We start from the raw sequence: 21,691 nt of genomic DNA on the forward strand, positions 1-21,691 counted from the left end.
ATGTTGATGAATGCTTCCAGCGCCCAACGACAACCTGCGATTGTGGTCTTTTTTTGCACACTAAAATGTACTAGACACACACACACATATCTACAATTGTAGGTCTGGTTGGACACTTTCCTCCAGAAAGCATCAGTCAAGTTTAGGAGCCTGTAGACAGAATAACTCCCTCAACACCCGCACGCACACAGCAGGACAATGTGGCCATTGAGTGCCATAGTAGCCATTTATAAAACTTTTGCACAAGAGAGACTTGTAATCAATACTGTCTTTCAATGCCAGGAAATCAGAGTTTTAAACACATTTTTGGACAGTTATCTTAAATTTCTTCTTGAAATGAATGCCAGCCAGACAGGTGAGGGTTTCTACATGAACAAAGGTGACTCAATGGAACCCACCACTAAAGCAGCTAATCTACTCTGGTAGGACAAAAACATCCTGCCTGTTTAAGACAAACGGAAGTGTGTGTGTGTGTGTTACTTTTTTAGATTCCAAGGACAGTAGTTTTCCTCTCTGGCTTTCTATTGTTCCTTATAGAGGGGAACAAAAAGTACAGAGGGAGGCTGTTTACGCTATGGCTCCATCTATTGTACTTTCCTTTTACATCTTTGAAATAATTTTATACAATTTCCTTTTAAGGCACTCAAAGAAAAAAAATGCTGTCATATATTGGCTCTCTATTTTCTGTGATGCCCCTCCAGGGGAATTTTTTTCACGCCTTGCCTGAATTGGAATATGATCAAGAACCTGATATATTTGTTTATTCATTTGTACAAACCATTGTATGAGTTGCTGGCACCAGCATTCTGCATATTATTTTATTCTGAATATATTTTGATTATCAAAACAGATGATAAAATGAGCGTTCCATGCTAAGTTTATTAACTTCCCAACATTTAAACAATACTGCTCAGTCACATGAGAGAAAAAAAGTCTACATTTTTGAACTGTATTTACTTTGAATTCAAAGTAAATCCAAGGTCTATGTATGCTTGGTCATAGCATTCCAGTTATCGCCACTTGATTTCCTTGGCTGCTTTCTTGTCTTTGTTTTTTGCTTTTGTGTCAGAAACTTGATTTAAAAAAAAAGAAACTAAATTCTACATTACTCAAGCAGCCTGTCGATCAGCCTGCCCCCCAGCTGGAGGCTTATGCCTAAAAAGCTACACCCTCCCTGTTACACCCCCATTACAGCACACTATTTGAGAATATTGCTGAATTGTTAAAAAAAAGCATCAGGCATCACCACCTGTCATAACAGCAGCATAATGTGACGAACAAGACATTTCCTGTCTTTTATGTCTACTATACTGAGTAATACAAGTGTAAAGGTAAACATATCTGTGTGGAGTTTGCATGTTTTCTTCGTGGGTTTTCGCCGGGCACTCTGCCTTCCTCCCACATCCCTAAGACATGCATGGTCATGGCCACTCTAAATTGTCCATAGGAATGAATGGGAGTGTCAATAGTTGTTTGTCTATATGTGCCCTGTGATTGACTGGTGACCAGTCCAGGGTGTACCCTGCCTCTCGCCCAAAGTCAGCTGGGATAGGTTCCAGCATACCCCCTGAACCTAGTGTACAGTATTTTCTGGTTGCATGTGTTTTGTGTCGTGTGTGTTTTTCATTTTGGATCATTGCCATGTTTGGAGCGTTTGCCCCGTCTGCCACCATAGGGCTCTTCTGTCTCAATGAGGTGACCTTCCCTCTGCAGTTTCTGTTGCTGTTATTCAACCTCCTGTCACTCAAACATCTTTGCTGCCCTCTGCAGGAATGCCTATTCTAATGAATTGCAAAAAAAGTTAAGATCCCGACCTTTTACATCTCAGATGAGACATCACCCGCACATCATATTTTAATCATGTACTGCTTCTACACTACTATACTATTATTACCTCCACTAAGGATTTTCTGCTGCGTATTTTGAGTTCTCTGCTAAAGGTTGTGTCCTTTCATGGTCAGAGATACAAAAATAACATAACCGAAGTTATCTTGGCACCTTTTAATTATGTTCAGTCAGTCATATAATAGTTCAAATTTAAGGTTATAGTCAGACAAATTGAAAAACAGACCTCTGTCTGATTATTTAAAAAAATTTATTTGTATGTACCATACTGGTGTCAAAAGAGGATGCACCAAAAATGTTACATTGACTTACAATTACTGTATAAAGAAAAAGCATTCTTTGTCTGAGAGAAAAAAAAACAACTATGTACAGGGGGAACGGGAGGCATGTGAGAAGAACCACTGTCACAAAGATTAATGGAATGGGGGAGAGGGGGAAAAAACCTTTGATAGTTACATTGGACTTATAAATTGTACTCCTCAAAAACAAAATTGCCACCTTTCGCGGAGTATGTCATGAATGGACTCTGTTGGGGGAAAAACCCTAAAAAATAAACTGTAGAAATTGTAATGACTTAAAATGTGTCCTTATCTTAAAAATAAAAAGTTACATAGGCTGTAATGAATGTTCTGGATGGACGTATTAGGTGTCGGGAAATAAAAAATATTTTCTTGCTTCCAAAAAAGTCAGGCAATTATTCTGCATTAGACATTTAAATGTCAAAGACAAGTAGGAATGAAGACAAAATGTGAGGGGGCAGAGAAGGAAATTGAATGCAGCAGTGAACTCAAACATCCTCTTGGTCACATCAAAAATGGTCGCTGCTCTCTGCGTGCAGACCAATCACAACTTTTATGGCACTTAGCAGAGAGGCCCTGACCGCTTTATAACCCCAAAAGAAACAGTTTGTGCAGCTGCTTGGGGGGGGGGGGGGGGGGGGGATAAAGTTGAGAAGAACAGAATCAGGAAGTATGCTCAAACTTCTATCTTGACAAAAGTGTGCAATAGCCAGGTAAAAAAGTTTTGCCGTCATGAATTAACCTGCTACAACTGTAGCTTGAACAGAAAGACGAGCTACAACGGGGGTCTCTCTCATGCCTTTTCCAATGAGATGGAACGACAACTTAAAGTGAGGTGCGCACTGGAGCTTTTGTCGATTCAGTTTTAAGGGTGAAGTGAGCGTTTGTGTGAGGTCGGAACTTCATTTTCTCTGCTGCGTCTACTTAAGTGAGCCCTGGTGACAGTTTTCTTTAGCTTTGCTCACTTTTGGCCTTTTTGCTGTCATTCCCGTTCTCTTCATCCTCCTTCTCTTCCGGGTGCCTCCTCTTCTTCGTGTCATCCGACTGGCTCTGAGCTGGAGAGGGGTGCGGCCTGAAGGTGGTGATGATGCACGTCATGTTGTCGCAGCCTGTCCCATCTCCAGATGTGTCGGGGGCCAAGCAATGGTCCAACAGCTGACCAGGGACACAATAATTATTATTGTGGTTGTAGTTTGCAGTGGCTTACAACAGCAATGCATCATACGGAGAACATATGGCATCGTTATCAGGTACCACTTTGACATTTGTTTTTTAATGTCCCCTTTCAATGAACCCAATCATCATTGTAAAACATTTTAGATAACAGCACTTAAATCTCGTTAGAATGACATATTGCAGCAAGCAGTATTCGTAAGAAATATGTTTATTCACCTCCTCCACAATGGACGAAAGGGGTCTGGCAATGCCGCTCTGGTCAGGTTTTATCCTCTCACTGATGAAGTCAACCACCTCTTGGCTACTTAACACATTCCTGTATGGACAAATGTGGAAAAGTGCTCAGCAATAGGTACAAGGGAAAAAAGTGCATTCATAAGTAAGGTGACACAATACAGTCAGCTCATGAGACGATCATGTTGATGAGTATTTGTATGTAAAACAGACTGCAGTAGATTAGTTTATGTTTACACTAAAGTAATCTACAGTGATGCTTAGCGTATGCAAGCAAGATGCAGTGAATTTGCGAAATAAGACACTACTATCACATGTTTTGATATAAGTCATGCAGTGATCATGTTTTGATCTGGTAAATCGTAAGTAACTTCAATCAATGTAGAATTACTACAGCTTCTGCTTGGAAAAAGAAGCCACGCATGGCAAAGAACACGAGTGCAGGTAGAATTGTAAGATTTATAGTGTAAGGTTTAAGGTACGGTTCCAATCCTGCCTCCCACACACTGCCACTTCCATATTACTTATATGATCATTCACAGCTCCAGTTGCCCTGTGGTGCTAGACAGCTTTTCAACAACAGGAAATATCATCGCTTTTCAATCTTGAGATCTTGTGAAATCCCTGTTTACCAGAGACTATTTCTAAGGTCCCAATCCTCACCAGATGCCATCGCAGGCAATGACCATGAAGTCATGGTCCTCGTTGAGTGTGAGAACCTTCACGTCGGGCATGGACGAAATCATCTGCTCCTCTGGGGGCAGAACCTTGTTTCTCTTGTAGAAGTGATCACCTGAGATCAAAGATAGCAGAAAGCAATTACAAAACTGACCAATATGATCGATAAGCCGGGTTCATATTACTAGCTGATATTTTGCCATTTCACACAAGCATCGGCCCTTTTTAAAAATCAGAGCTCGACATCCATCTTTGAATTGTTGGTTGTCGCAAGTGATAACTCGCCGGCTAACCCTGATATCGCATTTCAAAGTTATCTACTGCATTTCAGAAATGATTAGATAACCACCACATTTTCCTGTTCATTTTATGTTGTATTTTTAAAATCCCTTGTTAGCTAGCTCACACGGCAGACATGGATTAATCAAACCAGGTGAAACCAATCCAGGATTAGTGCGCGCATGCGGTTTCCTCAACTACCCCCCGCTATCGATCACAGATTCACCATGGCAATCTTTCCCTGTCAACAGCAGAATTCCTCAAGGAGGCTTACTAGGAGTTAAAAAAGCAAATAAAAACAAAAGGCAACACCGCCACTGCCATGAAGCAAAGAGAGAAAGTGTGGCCAAGTATTGCAGCAATTCTTTGACAGTACACAAATACACAATCAGTGCGCCGCTGAAAACATCATAGTCCAACTGGTAACGTCTATGAACCCTTTATTGCTGTATTAGCATATCCCCCTTACTCGCATGGGATCTCCTCACACAACTAAATAAAAATGCATCTGTGTTGTGAACGTGTGCTGCTGATCCCTTAAACTACCTTGCCATGTATCAATATGTACATACCAATGGCTCTGGAGAGGTTGAGTCCCCCATTGACTCGTCCGTCCATGGTGACTTTGCCTCCAGCCTTTTTAATGCGAGCCAGCTCCACCTCATCCTCAGGCTTGTGATCGTAGGACATGTCCACAGCTTTTCCTGAGACCGAAGTAGGAAGTGGGGCATTACAATTGTTATAATGCCAGTCACTTATCACAGGCAATTTGGAATGCCAACTGTCGTACTAGAGGGCTATCCACATGGAAACGTTTTCAGGTTGATTCAGCCTCTCATCCACATGGCAATGACGTTCTGGGTAACCTGTGATGCTATTTTTTTTTTTAAACATCCTGGTACATACTACTAGAATGGTGTGTCACCTGGTTCCGTCTGTGTGTCTGTTGACATGTTGGTGTGTCTTGTGTATTACATCGTTTTGACTCAGTAATTCCTTCCCATCTGGATGCAACTATTCACTGATCCAGGGCAGTGTGAACGCAATTCCCCGCCCCCAAAAATTATCTGGAGCGTTCTCATGTGGACAAGGCCTACGTCAAAATACATAAAGATTACCTCGCTCGGACACCACACAGCGAGAGTCTCCAGCATTAGCCACAATCAACTGCTTGCCTCGGATCAGAGCCACGACAGCCGTGGTACCGCTGTCTGAGCCCGGCTGAGGAAAGCCAACAAAAAAGGCAGACATAAACCCTTTGTAAGCCACTTGCCAAAAGACATTCAGCATTTAAACAGTTGACATCATTGTTATCAAATCAGCTGTGTATAGTCAACAGAATATCGTAATGTAGTGTGTGTGTGTGTGTGTGGGTACATATCGCACACACGCACGCACATTGTAATACCTGTGCTTGTGCTTAAGGAAGATGTAGTCACCATGCAATTCAAACTGCATAGGTAAGATATGTTTTGTTTACGCAAAGATGGGGGCAAATTGCACGCTTATTTTGCAGGACAGTCACAGAAGTGTGTTCCATGTGTGGGTAGAATGTGTGTTTACAGCTAAGACAGGCTACTTTACAAAATAATAATTTAATTAATCTTATATATCCACCGTGGTGCACAGTCATCAACTCGGCTTGTTTACATTTACCATTTCTACCGGTAGAAGTAATTCTTATCATGGGAAGAACCTATACCGGTACATAAACATATCACTCAACCCTAATAAATATATCATATTGTGAGTTAAATATTATGTATCACGAGATTAGTGCATCACTCCAACCCTAGTGTATAAACAGTACCTCTTCCTTGCCGTCCATCCCTGGTAAACACATTCCCTCCTCATCTTCATCCTCAGAGTCTTCCTCTCCCTCTTCAGTATCTTCCTCTTCACTGCTGTCAGCCTCTTCATCATCTTCTTCTTCTTCATCATCATCTTCACTGCCATCCTGAACAAGAAGAATATCAGCTTCAACTGTCTCTACTAATTAAGTGGACAATGCTTCCTTACCTCTTCATCGCTGCCCTCCTCCTCTTCTTCCCCTTCCTCCTCAGACTCCTCACTGTCATCAAAGAACCTAGACTTGGAATCGCCTCCAGCTTTGGTGGATGATGAACAGGAGGGACCTGCATCTACCTCAGCCTTGGAGGCCTTTTCTTCCCCGTTGGCACTTTTTGAGCCCCTACAATCTGATGCTGCAGAGAGAAAAGCCATTACTGTGGAAACAGTCAAATTGATCCACCCAACAAAGATGGTCTAAATCAGGGAGATGGTGTACCAGTGCTGCACAATTCCTCGGTAGCCGCTCTCCGACAGGCACGCAGACTCGAGCCACACGCAGCTGCTTCGTTGTCTTTCCCTGTACCGTTACTCTCCTCCTCCACCTCTCCGTTCGCACTCTCTGCCTTCTTGGGTGCGTCCTCACCCTCCCCTCTGTGTGCAAAGGACTCAAGAGGCTGGCCCGATGCCTTCTTAGCGGCCACACTGCAAGGTAAACAAGACAAAGAAGTCAGATGAGAGTACGAAACACAAACTTTGCTTCAGAAAATCATATTTTGGGGGAGTAGGAGAGAGAGCCTCTGGGGAGATGTGCCACACTTTGAAAACTCCCCGATCTACGTATATATGGCAGCATCCTGGAATGCATTGTGTGTCAGAGTCCAATAGGTGTTCCATATGGAATACAAGAGGCTCAATACATAAAAACATATCTTCTGAAGATTCCAAAGACAAAGACGTTCACTGTACCTGAGGGCAGCAGCTTGCTTGCTTGCGTTCCTATTCTGGCCGTAGCGCACGAGCAGCTCCTCAATGGTCATGGTGGCCTCCTCGTGGAGCAGTGCTGCCTCCTCTGTGTCCACTGGGGAGCAGAAAAGATGTCAGAAAGGAAGTAATCGCCAGAGCTGACACAACGTGACCTCAATCTTGCACTTACAGTCATCCTCGTCTGCCACCTTTTTAACGGGCGCCTCCTCGATGGGACGCCAAGCAATCTGAGCCAGCTCTTTGATGACATCGTCTGTCGTGATTCTGCAGTCAATGGCTAGGAAGGCATCCTCCAGCGCCTGGCCAAAATACACACAAACAAAACCTCAGTACAACTCAACCGGAAAAAAATGCCACAAATACATTTTTTGGACTTGCTTCTTGCCTTCTGCAGTTTGCCGTCTTTATAGGTCTTCTGCTCCTTGATGATATCAGGAAGGTACTTTGAACAGTAAAGAGCCACCTCTTCTCCTAAAAAGAAGGGCTATAAAATCTCAGTGACCGTGATAGAAGGATGATACAACAAAACAAAGGCAATAAGTTAATAATATTTTAGTATTGGGCTGTAGAAGTGCACTGAATTTACTTAACATTAGCTTGTGCGGGTGTGCCTAATGAGGTGCCCTATGAGTGGGGAAAAAACAACAAACGTCTTACCTCCATGTCCATCATACACAGAAAACATGGCGGTCTCCTCATCAAACTCCGGGATACAATTGTGAGCATCCTGTTACAAACAATCCCCCAAATACACAGTAAATCAACACTCGAGGGACGTGGTAACACCTATACGTCCTCGTTCGTAACTCAACAATCTACACAAGAATCTCCAATTATGCCACCATTTAGACGGTCGCCTTACCTCCATGGAAACACGCCAGCCCTGCATAGCGGAGAAGCCGTAGCTCATAGTGCCGTTGCCGCCATCAGAAGAGGTCTTGGTAGTGTTAGGTTGCGACAGATAAGCCCCCATGGTTGCCGGTTTCTCTGGCTTCACACCTGAAGGGAGAAAGGCAACAAACACACATTTCGTTTAACTACATACGCAAAGCTTACCCCATTGGGCGCTTATCTACCTTGCCAGGGTTGCTAGCTAGCTACCATTAGCATCAAAACAACAAAAAAGTGGATGCTCGTCGGCTAGCTATATCATCACTATGCTAACAAGAGCACAGCCGGCTAAAGTTCCATATCTTGACCCCTGCCGTATAAGAAGCTGCGTCCGAGACACATCATAGCTGACTATTAAACAGAAAAAAAGATAAATTGTGATTACAAATTGAGCTTACACACAAATCCAGGATCGGACGATTCACATAGGAAAGACTACACGTGTGGAGGCGAAAAGCCGCTATCAACAGCCGAGAGGAGCACACACCGTGTCGGAAGTGCGCATGCGCTTGTCTCCCTTTCCTTCAAACGGGAGTGCCGGACTGCCTACGTCATACTGTTGGCTGTTAGCCAATAAGGTCACCATCGTCTTCTTCGTCTTCTTCCTCTTTGTCGTTTAAGCAAACTATGCTAGTGCAATACCGCCACTCTCCAGATATTAATTATTACTATGGCGTATAGTGTAAGTTCCCAAAGAAGAGTACACTTACCCCCAGTGTTGCACCAATTGTCATAGTGATACATGAATATAAATGAAAAACAATCAACACACAATTACGAATGTACCTGAACGCATCACGGTACAAACACAACAAAGCAGAAAGGAGACAAGAGCATGAAGTTTGTAATTTCCCGCCATTCCAACATGAGCTGAAACCCACACAAATTTATCACAAGTTCCCATACTCTGAATTCTGAAAAGCATTACTAATTACATTACTAGTAAGTGTGTACATATTATTACCCTTAGTGGATTGGTTTATTCCACCCACTGCAGTGCATTACAATCCATAAAAACTGAATTATAATCTCTTTTTCTTGATGCAAATTTGAAATCTAGTTATTGCACCACAAATGTCACAGATACCATTTCCAGTTTCTGGTTGCTTAGATCCATCAGTAAAAATCTGAATATACCTGTATCCATAATGTCTGTCTATGTGTCACAGGGGTCCACAATCTTCCTTGTGAGTCTTATTTTTTCACACAGGGGCATTAGAGGCATCATACTGCCTTACCTTTTGGGGTACAACTGACTTGGTACATGCAACTATTAACACAGACTGAAGAGGAACAATTTGAGAAATGGGCACTGTTCACAGATGGACCACGAGCAAAATACGTAGAGACGCCACAGCGATGACTAATTTCATTGGAAAATGTAACAATCCAGTCCTCTGTTTTTTAACTGATCTCACTTGTGTTTTAAAAAAAATGGTTTTAGCAATGACCAAACACACAGTCACATAAGCCTCTCACGTCACGTATCCAGTACCAGTGACTATTTTATAATTTACCGCTTGATGGCACTAGAGCTCAATTCATCCTTGCTTTCCGAAGAAGAAGAAAGAGCACGAAGCGGGAAAAGTATAAACAAAGATGGACGTCAGAGGAGACTCGTGTGACGATTCAGACATTCTCCCTTCGTCAACTTTGCAATTGTACGAGTCGCAGTTTTTCGGCTTCACCCCTCAGACGTGCATGTTGCGGGTCTACAGCGCCTTCCAGGACTGTTTGTGTGACATCTTGCCTATCGTGGAGAAAGAATGTGCCCGACAACTGAGTAAAGGCAAGTCGAAAGCGACCGAGGAGCAGCTCCAAGTGCGCGCCAGGGAGTGTACTCTGAAGCTGCAACAGTTTTTAGGCGAGCGCTTCAAGGAACTGTCGGAGACAATGGAGGCTCTACTAGTTACTCGGTGTTTCTCCATACCGCCTAATGTTCTGCTGCCGGAAGATGACACCCACAGAAAACATCCTCCAGACACACAGGTGGGTCAACAACAGACCTCCAGACCGCAAACTGGGTGGGGCATTGCCACTCACTACACTCACTCAAGTACACTGGCATAATCTGATGAGTTATAATTCAAGAGTTGTATCAACAAAATACTATTACAAGACGATTAAGTCAATTTGAATTCAATTTGAGTCTAATAGAATCTGGCTTCCTGAACAGATAATGACGCTACCCATGTATCCACTGTATGAAACCTGAATGGAACTGATCATTATTTGTTATTTTTAATCATTATCAATGTCTTTGGTGATGCTTTGATTTGGAGATGACAAACTGTGCAACATTCCTACCCACTGTCCAGGAGATGCTCAGACTGGAGTCGTCCTTGACCGACCTCCACAGCGCTTACGAGGCGGAGGTGTGTGCCAGACAGGCTCTACAGGCCGAGCTGAAGGAGCAAGCAGACTTGCAGAAGCATCTGGATGACTTTCTGACGTGGATCAGAGAGCTTCAGGCCGCTTGGCTGATGGAAGGAAACAGCAGTTTCCGGGAAAGTTTCCAACTCGTGACTTCATCTGTGAAGAAACTGCAGGAAGCCATAGTGGAGGTGTGCAACAAAGCCCCTTGATGAACTAAATTTGATTGCTTTGAATGTTCCTTCCAAGACTTAGCTGTTCAATTCTACTCTTAAATGATTGACAGCAAGGTGGGAGAGGTAGAGGCATAAAATCATTGTCTTAATAATGTTTGGACATAATAAATCGGGTTTCTTTGTGCTAATGTTAACTGCACACAGTGGGGTTAACATTTTAGTGAAGCATGTCGTTGCAATATTCAGATGTCACCAACGGAGGGCGCAAATGTTCACATTTTTTTCACTACTGTGAAGGATGCTGTTAAACCGACTGCTAAATCAATAGAAAACACACTTTCAAAATGTACTTGAAGAAAATGAAGACGAGCTTTATATTTTCAATGTTGATGTTTTTGAGAAGTGTGTTCCCGATTTCTAAACAAAAATGCACGGACTACACTAATGGCAAGTATAGTCCTTTTTAGCCACTAGGTGGCATCATCTACTTTCCAACACGGTAGCCTTGGCACTACGCTACTGCCAAAATTAAAAACATTGTTTTTTATTCCCTTTTGCTTATTAAATGTGCTCTTTTATATGTTTGGTGTAATAAAAAAAGTCTAAACAAGCTCATAATGCCATTAGCAGCATAAAGTATGATCATACAGCTCGTTGTCAATCATTGTCAAGTAGAGCATATCAGCATTAAACTAGTGTTTTCAACTTGCAACGGTGTGAAACGATGAAAATGTGATTTATAGCCACCGCAACAGTTTGGAGAAAGTAAATGAACAACAACAGTTCAAGTGTAAACATTTGTTTTAGCCACAACATTCCTGGAAATGTGTGAGAGATCCAGATGGGACAGTGTGAGAATCAGCAAAGGGATTGTTGTCCTTTGGATTGGCAACATTTCTGGGTAAAGGTCTGTGCTCAATGGAAACAATTAAAGCAGATAGACTTGGTCTATTTTAGTTACCTTATTAGTGTCAGTATTTTGGTAGTGCAAGTTAAACAGGTTGTCAGAATGATGTACTGTATCGTAAACAAATACAAGGCCTTCCGGTGAAAACTATAATTTTTGTCAGGGTAGAATTTTTCTATGGATCAGTGTTGCAGACACTCAGTAGCAGAACGCAAGCTTTTAAATGTATTTTCTATCTAATATACTGTAAAAACACAGCTGTCTTCTGATCCCCCATGCAGCCTTTGTGTGTGCTGTTGCATGTATGAAGATGTCACCAGCGCAGCTGGATGCAGCTGTCTTCTGACTTGTACTGGCTGCCAAGCAGACTAAGAAGAAGACAAGAAAACCATCAGGGAACCTGTTCAAAAAGTCTTTGAAACAGAGGGGAATGTGGAGACAAAAGGTACAAACGGAAAGTTTTTATACTTAGTACACTTTCACAAAACAGTTTTTACACTCAGATTAGGTCGACATTATCAAAGCTGGTCGGATAGGGGCAGTTTAGAGTTAAGGCACATTTTGTCCATAGTTTAAAAAAAAGGATAGGGGGTTAACGTCCGAGACCTTTCGCAAATACTGAAAATTATGCAAATAATGGACACACCCCTAAAACTGCCTATTGTTTCCATTCTAAACCAGGGGTCTCAAACTCAATTTACCCGGGAGCCGCTGGAGGTCGAGTCACGATACCTCAAGATACGATATGCAATGGCTCACAATAACAATAATCTCGATACAGTGATAGGGTTCAATTTAGATGGAAGAAAACATCCACACTTCACTTCCCGACTCAGGGACACCAAAAGTGTGTGTAAAGCACTTAATGTGTAATGCCTTGCCTTGCACACTACCACTTCCACATTACATTTATGGTAACAAAGCCATAGTTCAGTCTGATTGGTTTCTGGTGGGACAGCTTTTGATCTCGCCAGATCTTGTGATACTCCTAACAAGTGCTATAGATGATTTCAGGCTGTTAACTTGATGAGGCCAAGCTCTGTTAACTTCAGTGATGATGATTGTCTGCAGCAGGTAGTTTCTCCCTGACGGTGAAAGTCCTCACTAATACACCGATATTCACAACACATTATTGCGTTGTCATGCGTATACGCAAAACTTTCCCATTTGTACGTTGCTGATGGCATGAAAACATTCTTAATCTTTTATTTCCATTGGCAACAGTGTACTGCGTGTGTGTGCGCGTATACTCGTACCTGTTGGAACATCATGTGATTGCACCTCTGCATGTGAATGACTGCGTGTGTGTGAGAGAGGAGAGTGAAGACAGCATATGGACAGTGCCCTCCCTTCCTGTTGGGAGGGGAACATCATGGTTGTCTGTGAACTGCAGCTTGACCTGTGACCTCATAGGATCACACGTACACAAAGAAAGGGAGCAACACACACGTATAAAGCTGGATACCTACACACACTCATGCAGCCAGCCAGCCAGCTGTCTCCAATGAGAGGAGAGTGACACCCAGCAAAGCAGACACAATTGTATTCTCGGGCTGCATGAATGAATGTGGAATTCCTTCAGATTCTGTTAAACCCACGTGTCACCCAGCAGGGAACGCTACACACACAGCAGACTTCTTCCTGTTGCGATCATCTTTTCCAAGTCACTTAAAACAGCTGTGAGGGTCTCGCAACGCTTCAGTGACCAAAAGGTCTTCATTTGACCTCATCTTGCCACACATGTGGCAAACGTACAAAAAGACCCTTTTAAAGCTTACATTAATGATCCATGATAGATTCATTAAGAATTCTATCAATTGTATTTATTTGGTTGTTCACCATTGAAACAAATCAAAATCAAATCAACTTTATTTGTATAGCACCTTTCCTGCAAAGACATGCAACACAAAGTGCTTTACAGAATTAAAAACAATTACTAAGAAAGCCCCTCCCTCCCACCCTCCATACTAGACACACACACACACACACACGCACACAATCACACACAGTAGGGAGACATGGCATGGCACTGAGCATCAGTGCCATGTCCACACTGGGAGGAGCCGCAGGACGTTCCATCGGGGGACCAGCACCCGGGCCCCCCGACTCTGACAGACGGGCAGACCCCCACATTAAAGAGAGGAACCCCCAGCCGGCCGAGTCGAAGGGACCCAAGGATGGCACCCCCTCAGCAACAAAATGGCATGCACATTTTTTGGTTGATTCATTTGTAGTTTGCAGTCTAAAGAACTAAACAACAGGAGACACACTTGACGTAAGCTTTTGCCTACATGCACACAGCTCAATAAGACACTGGCAGGGAGACAGGAGTTCCAAACCTCTAAATAGAGGTTCTCCCAATCCATTCTCCTCATAGTCGATCAAGGACATTTAGTCAGATTTCCATCTCTTTTCAAAAGCAAGGAAAAACGACTTTCTTTTCAGTGATGCTGACTTACCGTGAAATACAACTTTCAGTCTAGAACGTGCTTGTGAGCATGTCATTCTTTCTCTCAACTCTTCAAACGTCCTCAACGACTAATCAATACAGGCAAACACATTGTGTTGACCCCTGACTTTTCAACTCATATGGGCTCCCAGGGGGCTACAGACACTGCCTATATGTGGCATGTGGAAACTTCTGTGCATGCACCATTGGTCAACCATCAGTAGTCTTTTTCATGGGCTTAAGTGTTGGACAATCTAGCAAGCAAAACATAACTGGATTTCTCAAGGGAGGGGATAATGCTTGTTGGATTAGTCATTTTTAGCAGTATATACAGTATGTATACTGCCATACAAGCTGTACACTGACTACTCTAAAGTATATCCAATTTGACTTTCTATAGTATTGTAGTTATATAATACTGTACTGTACTAAAAATGGTTGCTAAATGTTAGAGGCGCACTCAGTTTTGCGAGATACTGTTGGTCATTCTGCAGGCCTCATACTTGTCAGAGTGCACGCTATTGATAGTTAGTGCATAGTATATTCAGTCTATATAGAAGCTATTATTATTATTAACTGGGTTGTTTGTAGAGATGAACCTTCAGCTGGCGAAATGTGTTTTTACGTCAAGCTTGTACATCACATGCAGCACATTCTCTAACCGTATCATTTTTGTCTCTCCTTTCACTCTCCATCCTCACTTCCCTCCCTCCTTCCTTCCACATCCAGCAGACAGAGGGCGGATGCAGGCAAACACTTCCTCTCCACGAAGTTACTTCCTGTCTCTGGGAATCCATTTCCTGTTCGCTCTGACTACAACACCTTCAGCCTCGGTGAGTGTGTGTATGTGTGTGTGTCTTTTCCTTTAAATAACAGGTATTGGCATGTGTTGGCTGTTACTGCACTCTCTGCATCAGTCATCATATACAGTATGGCACAAAAGTGAGTACAGCCCTCATATTTTTGCAAATATTTTATCATATCCTTTCTTTGGACAACACTAAAGAAACACTGATACAATTCACTTTTGAAGAGTAGAACTCCACATCATGGCTGGGCGGACCTGTCAACCGGACCCGCCACTGATCAGTGAGAACACAAAATGCTTTCACCATATTCACATGTCCCCAAATATGTCAGAGAAGGTCGCTAGATTTGTCGTTAGTCGCTTTTGAGAAAATGTCTCCTCAAGGGGGGTTGGGATGTTGACAGACAAGTTGGCAACACCGCTCCAGACAGCTGCTAGTTAGTGAGCTAACAAGGAAGCAAGTTATTTAGCGAGCTTACCAATTAGCCTCAAATTTATTTCTTCCAAACTTAAGAACCCAAAAACTTTCCATTTCCACACAAAATAGGAGGAGAACCTTTTCACTCAATCATGTTGGACAAGCGATAGTTTTAAAGTCAAATCTTTAAAAACAAAAACTAGACTATGACTATGTATTTACTATTTAGTAACTTGTTCAGGAAAATGCATTGTTAGTCAATTGTAATGCAAAACTGACATATTGTATTGATGAACAGAAAGAGGGACAGAAGGAGAGAGAAAAATAAAAAGCAAACTTGGCAGGAAACAGGCACAGTTTCCTTTAGGGCACACACACACACACACACACACACACAGTCTTGCTTCTAATCAGTGGCAAGCGTTATCTGGAAGGTATTTATGCTTATTCAGAGGGTTGGAACCTAACCCACTGACACACTCACACTCTAACCCACTCTAGCACATACACACACACGCACACACACAGACACGTGGTTGAAGTTGTTGGTACCTGTACAAAACACAAGAAACTGACCCAAAAAGTTAACATATAGAAATCAGACATTGCTTTTGAATTGTGGTCCAAGACAACTAAAAAAAAGCAAAATAATGAAACTGTCCTGGACACAAATGATAGTGGCCTATACCTAATATATTGTAGATCAACCTTTTGAAGCAATTCCCGTAATCAGGAACTTTTTACTCTAAATGAGACTTCTGAAAGGTATTTTAGTCCACTTCTCTTGATCCAAATACTTGATGGGTGCCTTCTCCAGACTGCATGTTACAAATGTTTGTCCACTTTACATTTAAGCATAGCATGCTAGTGAGGAAACTAGTTGACTTAAGAAAGATAGAAACTTAAGAAAGCGTTTCAAACAGAGTGGGGAAGAAGGAGAAAGTAAGAAGCCAAAAACATAGCACTGAGAGAACCTTTTATCACTATGTCATGTCGGACATGCCATAGCTGACTCCATGCAGTATGAAGATAATCCAATGTAGTGTCATGTCCCATCAGTGTTTTTTGTCATTACTGTCACCGCGTGACCAGGATATTACATATGACTTGTCTTTCAATATTTTTGATTAGTAATGGGCCATAGTCAACCATGAAACAGTGATCATCTATTAAGAGAGAGATGTTTAAAACGCCATGTAACAAGGGACAACTGTACTAATATAGACATAATATACTGTATTATACGTTTGTTATATTATCCTAGATTCTTATGCGTGGGACTGAGTGACAATAATTATAACATATTCATTTTAGACCTGCACATATTGTACATTTTGGATTGCTTGTAGTGCATGACAGGGACAAAATATTTGCATCACTGCTAAATACAACATCTGTGAAATTAATACAACAAAATAAAAAAATAAAGCAAAAAAACCTTAAACCATATTAGGAAAGCAGGAAGTGAACAAATGTAACAATTACTGATTGTAAAAGTACCAGATGGAGGGGTAGGATTTAATGAGCTTTGCTTCTTCCTACTCCTTTTGGACATGTGGAACTGTGAACTGATTATTATTTTGAAGATGCCACTGGTCCTACTTTACTCAAAATTGAGCATAAAAAATGCAGTTATTGTATTGGACTTGGATTTTGTAGGTGTAGCTAATGGTAAACAATATAGCAGCACAAATAAATATATTTTTTGTATATACAAGGCAATAAACAATATAAACGGAATGTTTTTATAATTCCTATAAAAGAGTACATAAACTGTGGTACTTGTCACGGAATTTAATATTTGAGTGCAATCACCCAACAGAAGGCTCTGTAAGTAAGGCTGCTGGTGGTGTGTTTGTTCATTGTTGCTCCAGCCTCCTCTCTCCCATCTGCCGCCTAACATTAGCATGGAAACCGGACCTGGAGCATTTTCACACATACACACACTGGCCATTAATCAAGGAGTCAGACCCTAAGTCCATTCCCATACATACTCACCACACTGAAGATGAAGACAAAGAGCATACACACAGACGCAAACATCTAATCACAGAAACATCCCAATGCACACTTTACTCCGTCACGACCACACCTCTTCTTTCAATAGATACGACCTGGGCAACCCTTTTATTTTTTCAAAGTCTAAGGGACCACTGTTCCCTAATGGCACAACACAGGGGGATTTGTTCTCATCAGCTGCCGTGCTGTTTTTTATGATGTGAATGTGGTGTCTAGTTGATTGTGACATCTTGAATGGGCACATTGAAGAGTATCAAGCACAAAACACATTGAGTACATTACAGAGAGAAATGCTGCAGATGGTGAATCACGGAAAGAATGAATTAAGCTGCAGCAAGATGGATAAAATTAGGATATCTGACCATGAAGTACACAAATGAAGTGTTGGCCACCAATTCAGCATCTCTTCTTGTTCATCCTTACCCTAGATTGGTGAAGGTTTGTCTGCATATCTTAGCTCATATACTGTACCTTCATTATATGTACGGGAGACTCGCCTCCAGCAATGAGACGTAAGGATGAAGAATTTACATTTTCTCAGCATTGGAGGTTGAATGAAGGAAATAGTCTCACAGAGTAAATTTATTCCGTCCTCAGCCCCATCGCCATAAATCGGCCAGCCACTTTTGTCACAGCTTTGCCACTCCGCTCTGTCATGACTCCACCCACGAGGGCCTCGAGGGGGTCTCTTTTTTTTCGATGTGACACAAACGTTCATTTAGACTTGAGGAAGAGCTGTGGCCGGTGGTCAAAGTGCAAAGGTCAAAGCCACTGTGGTTTCGCCAAAAAACATGTTTTTGGCAGTAACGGAGAAATTCATACACTGATTATGACCACATTTTGCATTAATATCTAATAAAGTATGACGATGAGAGGGATAGCATTTTGTATCCTGAAGTTCAAGGGTCAATTTGACTGTGACATCATAATGTTATGGACTTGTAGGGACTCTTCATCACAGAAAACCTGATTAAGTACTATGACGTTCATTTAAGTGTTGCCTACATATACTTATAATTTAACTGTCCTAGTCATTGAAAAAAATAGTAGGTGTCACAAGTCATATTTTGTTATATTAATGGCCAAGAATTTAATAAATAAATAGAAGTATTAAAGATAAAATAACAATTTTACTTGTTAGAAGTGTTCTGGCAAGTCAGTTAGTTTAAGTAACTATTGTTAGTCTCAGTCAAGTGTTGGAATTTCACATTGTATGAATACATGCATGTTTCCTAACATTATTGACATATTTGTTCAGATATGGCCCTGTCATAAGATCCACCGGTCGTCCGTGGTTTCAAGAGCACATCTTACAGGCCTGAATCGAGAAAGTGGAACGCCTTACATCACAAGACAGGTAAGAGCCTCTACTCACCTGCTGCTCACTAAAACATAAAAAGACAAACTGTAAAGATGAAGAGATAGAGAGAGACATCTGCTGTCTCTCTCTCTCTCCCCTCCTGTGTGTCCTCTGTGGCAACATCTGCTTCCTTCGCTGCTCTTTCCCATCATGCAGTGGGCGTGCCCTTTGTGTTGCCTTGTGCAGCCTTATTGTTCTAACCAATCATTGTCCCCCACCAAGCTGTTCCCACGATGCACCAGTAATGACCAGAAGGCGCTGATGGGAGCTGGTGTCTCTGATGGAATGGCTCCGTCTTTACAACCACTTTAATCCCCCAGGGAGAGATGACAATAAACAAAACAACAAAAAAAAGAAGAAAACAAAAACAAGGAGAAGTGAGAAATGGTGTTTTGTTTACAATGAGCCTACCAGACAGTTGAGATTCTGATTGTGTAGCATTGGACAAAACGCAATCGGTAGTTATATTCTGCAGATATCCACCGAGATAGAGTGGGCAAAAAAAAAAGCAGAGGAGGAGGGGCAGATCCAGGATCAGTAAGTCAACAAGAGAGATGGAGCTCTGGGAAAAGATCAGAGTCGAGTCCCTGGGGAACGGCGACAGATGAAGTCGCTGAATAAGCTGTCTGTCATTGTGCGACTCGGGCCGCTGTGGTCACTTGGTTTGTTCACATGCAACAATGGAGCATGGCTGAGAGAAACATCTATGTTTTCCCACAAGATTTAGCACCAAAAATCTGGAGTCATTGATGCTCTGCATGGGGATTTGACCTGGTGACAAATTGTGATGCTAATAAAATAGGAAAGAGTAGAGAGATTGTGATGACCCAAAGGCAAACAGGAAATGCACAAAAAGTCAGAAGATAGGAGATTACACGAGTAGACATTATTCCATGACATGGGACCCAATCAGTATAAAAATACATACAATTCATTTCTTTTTTTTCATTGTGTATTATGTTATTGTTTTATACAATACAATATATATATTTTTCAGTGATGTAACCCCTGTTTCAACTACATGAAAGTACTCGAAAAAGGCCTGGATTCTTTAGTGGTGTGTTTGTGCATGTCAGAGCTGATGTGTTGGGAAAGATTATTTGGGACACCGCACTTAAAGGGGACATATTTGCGGTGCGCGCACAGGGCGGAAGCAGTGCGCAATTGCGCACACACACAGCTTCGAGGGAACATTGCTCTTAGGCACTTTTAGTCGACAGCAGAGCTAGCAAGCAGTCAACTGGAGTGCGGTTTCACTAGAACATTCACCCAATATGTATTTCTTCTTTACACAGTTTGATTCATTTTTTAATGTTTTTAGTGAAAAATGTGCAAAAATTAACATTAGCATGAATCGGCCAGCTTTTGACTGATTACAAATTCATTCATTCATTTTCTACCGCTTATCCTCACAAGGGTTAAAGGGAGTGCTGGAGCCTATCCCAGCTGTCTTCGGGCGAGAGGAGTGGTACACCCTGGACTGGTCACCAGCCAATCACAAACAACCATTCACACTCACACAGAATCAATCTCCTCCATCCAAACCTATCTTCTCCATCTGTCTCTCTCACACCAACTTCCCTCATGTCCTCCTTCACTACATCCATAAAGCTCCTCTTTGGTCTTCTTTGACGCCTCCTACCTGGCAGCTCTAAACGAAGCATCCTTCTACCAATATATTCACTATCCCTCCTCTGGACATGTCATAACCATCTCAGTCTGGCCTCTCTGACTTTATCCCCAAGGCATCTAACATGTAATGTCCCTCTGATGTACTCGTTCCTGATCCTATCCATCCTGGTCACTCCCAATGAGAACCTCAGCATCCTCATCTTTGCCACCTCCAGTTCTGCTTCCTGTCTTTTCCCCAGTGGCACCGTCTCTAGACCAAACAACATGGCTGGTCTCACCACAGTTTGGTATACCTTTCCTTTCATTTTAGCTGAAACTGACTCCTCCACCCGTTCCATCCTGCATGCACACGTTTCTTCACCGCCTTTTCACAATCTCCATTGTTCTAGACTGTTCACCCAAAGTACTTAAAATTCTCCACCTTCTGTATCTCTTCTTCTTGTAACCTCACTCTTCCACGTGGGTCCCTCTCATTCACACGCATTGCTTTCCTATTGAAATATGGAAACAGGCAAAGGCAAGTGGATAAGACGAAAGCAGTGTGGCGGCATCGACTACAGGACTACAAGCTGTAGCTATTAATGCTTTCAAATTAAGCCATCCATCCATCAACCTTCTAGTGCCATGTCTGGTCGGGGACAGGGGGAGCTCGTTTTGGATGAAAAGCAGAATTTGAATTGTTGTTCAAATGTTGTAAAGTAGTGACATGGACAAGAAATCAGAGACATTCTGTGGCTCTTCATTGCTGCATCCACACAACAGCTATTATTTTATTTCAGTGGTGTTGCTTTATGTCTCAAGTGATGTCATTTGTCTGTATGCAGCTATACATAACAGTATCGCTGGAAGAAGCATAGGCATGTAACATGCAGTACTATAGTTTACCCGGTATGTAGCCAACCTCAGTAATTGGTGGCCTGCCAAATTTCAAGTCTTATAGAAGCACGACTGAGATTCACCACAAGCCTTGAGTTTGCATTTTGGTCAGAATGAGTGAGGATATGTCCAAGAGAAGTTCAAAGGGTGCTGCATATGGCATATAAGCATATGGCATCCAGTGACCAGGGCTTTGTGTGACTATTGACACCAGAGAGAGGATGCGTGTGTGTGTACGGCTGTTCAGGGCGGCAGGACGGTCTAGTGGCAACAAAGGATGGACCCTAAGCCTGTCTCCTGTGATTTTCCAACTCAGCGAAAAAGCTATTGTGGTAGTGAAAAAAAAGTGAAGTTAAAAAGCTTAGCATGGTATGTGCTAACAACCACCCGCCGCTTGTGTAATACAAGCAAATACTTTTTGAGCGGTCACAGTCGCAGTCTTTGAGAGGCGCATATCCCGCTATAGCCTGCCTAGCAGCGCTGGCCCACTGTGGAG

The 21,691-nt window shown here is 42.3% G+C and overlaps 2 protein-coding genes across 2 annotated transcripts; one reads left to right on the top strand and one right to left on the bottom strand.

The window, feature by feature from the left end:
* Positions 1-2,191: 2,191 nt before the first annotated feature.
* Positions 2,192-8,737, bottom strand: ppm1g (protein phosphatase, Mg2+/Mn2+ dependent, 1G). The gene is made up of 14 exons (XM_058089074.2): positions 8,576-8,737; positions 8,149-8,285; positions 7,944-8,013; positions 7,672-7,757; positions 7,456-7,585; positions 7,269-7,380; positions 6,799-7,004; positions 6,531-6,715; positions 6,322-6,468; positions 5,630-5,732; positions 5,084-5,215; positions 4,218-4,347; positions 3,537-3,636; positions 2,192-3,299 (listed from the first exon to the last, which is right to left on the bottom strand). Exons 2-14 carry the CDS (start codon positions 8,257-8,259, stop codon positions 3,096-3,098), a joined length of 1,716 nt encoding a protein of 571 aa, XP_057945057.2. The 5' UTR covers positions 8,260-8,285; positions 8,576-8,737; the 3' UTR covers positions 2,192-3,095.
* Positions 8,738-9,734: 997 nt separating this feature from the next.
* On the top strand, positions 9,735-11,439 carry mis12 (MIS12 kinetochore complex component). The gene is made up of 2 exons (XM_058089077.2): positions 9,735-10,166; positions 10,496-11,439. The coding sequence occupies exons 1-2, from the start codon at positions 9,777-9,779 to the stop codon at positions 10,760-10,762; spliced, it is 657 nt and encodes a 218-aa protein (XP_057945060.1). The 5' UTR covers positions 9,735-9,776; the 3' UTR covers positions 10,763-11,439.
* Positions 11,440-21,691: the final 10,252 nt, after the last annotated feature.

The sequence above is a fragment of the Doryrhamphus excisus genome, linkage group LG13 (assembly GCF_037039965.1).
Source record: "Doryrhamphus excisus strain RoL-2023G ecotype Guam linkage group LG13, RoL_Dexc_Guam_v1.1, whole genome shotgun sequence".
NCBI lineage: Eukaryota > Metazoa > Chordata > Actinopteri > Syngnathiformes > Syngnathidae > Doryrhamphus > Doryrhamphus excisus.

What these genes read in the sequence shown, in the direction of transcription:
- ppm1g (XM_058089074.2), bottom strand. Translation starts at nt 8,259, where the DNA reads ATGGGGGCTTATCTGTCGCAACCTAACACTACCAAGACCTCTTCTGAT. An exon ending in AAGACGGCAAACTGCAGAAG is followed by an intron (nt 7,586 to 7,671) that starts GCAAGAAGCAAG and finishes TATTTTGGCCAG; the next exon opens with GCGCTGGAGGATGCCTTCCT. An exon ending in CAACCTCTCCAGAGCCATTG is followed by an intron (nt 4,348 to 5,083) that starts GTATGTACATAT and finishes CTTTGATCTCAG; the next exon opens with GTGATCACTTCTACAAGAGA.
- mis12 (XM_058089077.2), top strand. Translation starts at nt 9,777, where the DNA reads ATGGACGTCAGAGGAGACTCGTGTGACGATTCAGACATTCTCCCTTCG. An exon ending in AACATCCTCCAGACACACAG is followed by an intron (nt 10,167 to 10,495) that starts GTGGGTCAACAA and finishes CCCACTGTCCAG; the next exon opens with GAGATGCTCAGACTGGAGTC.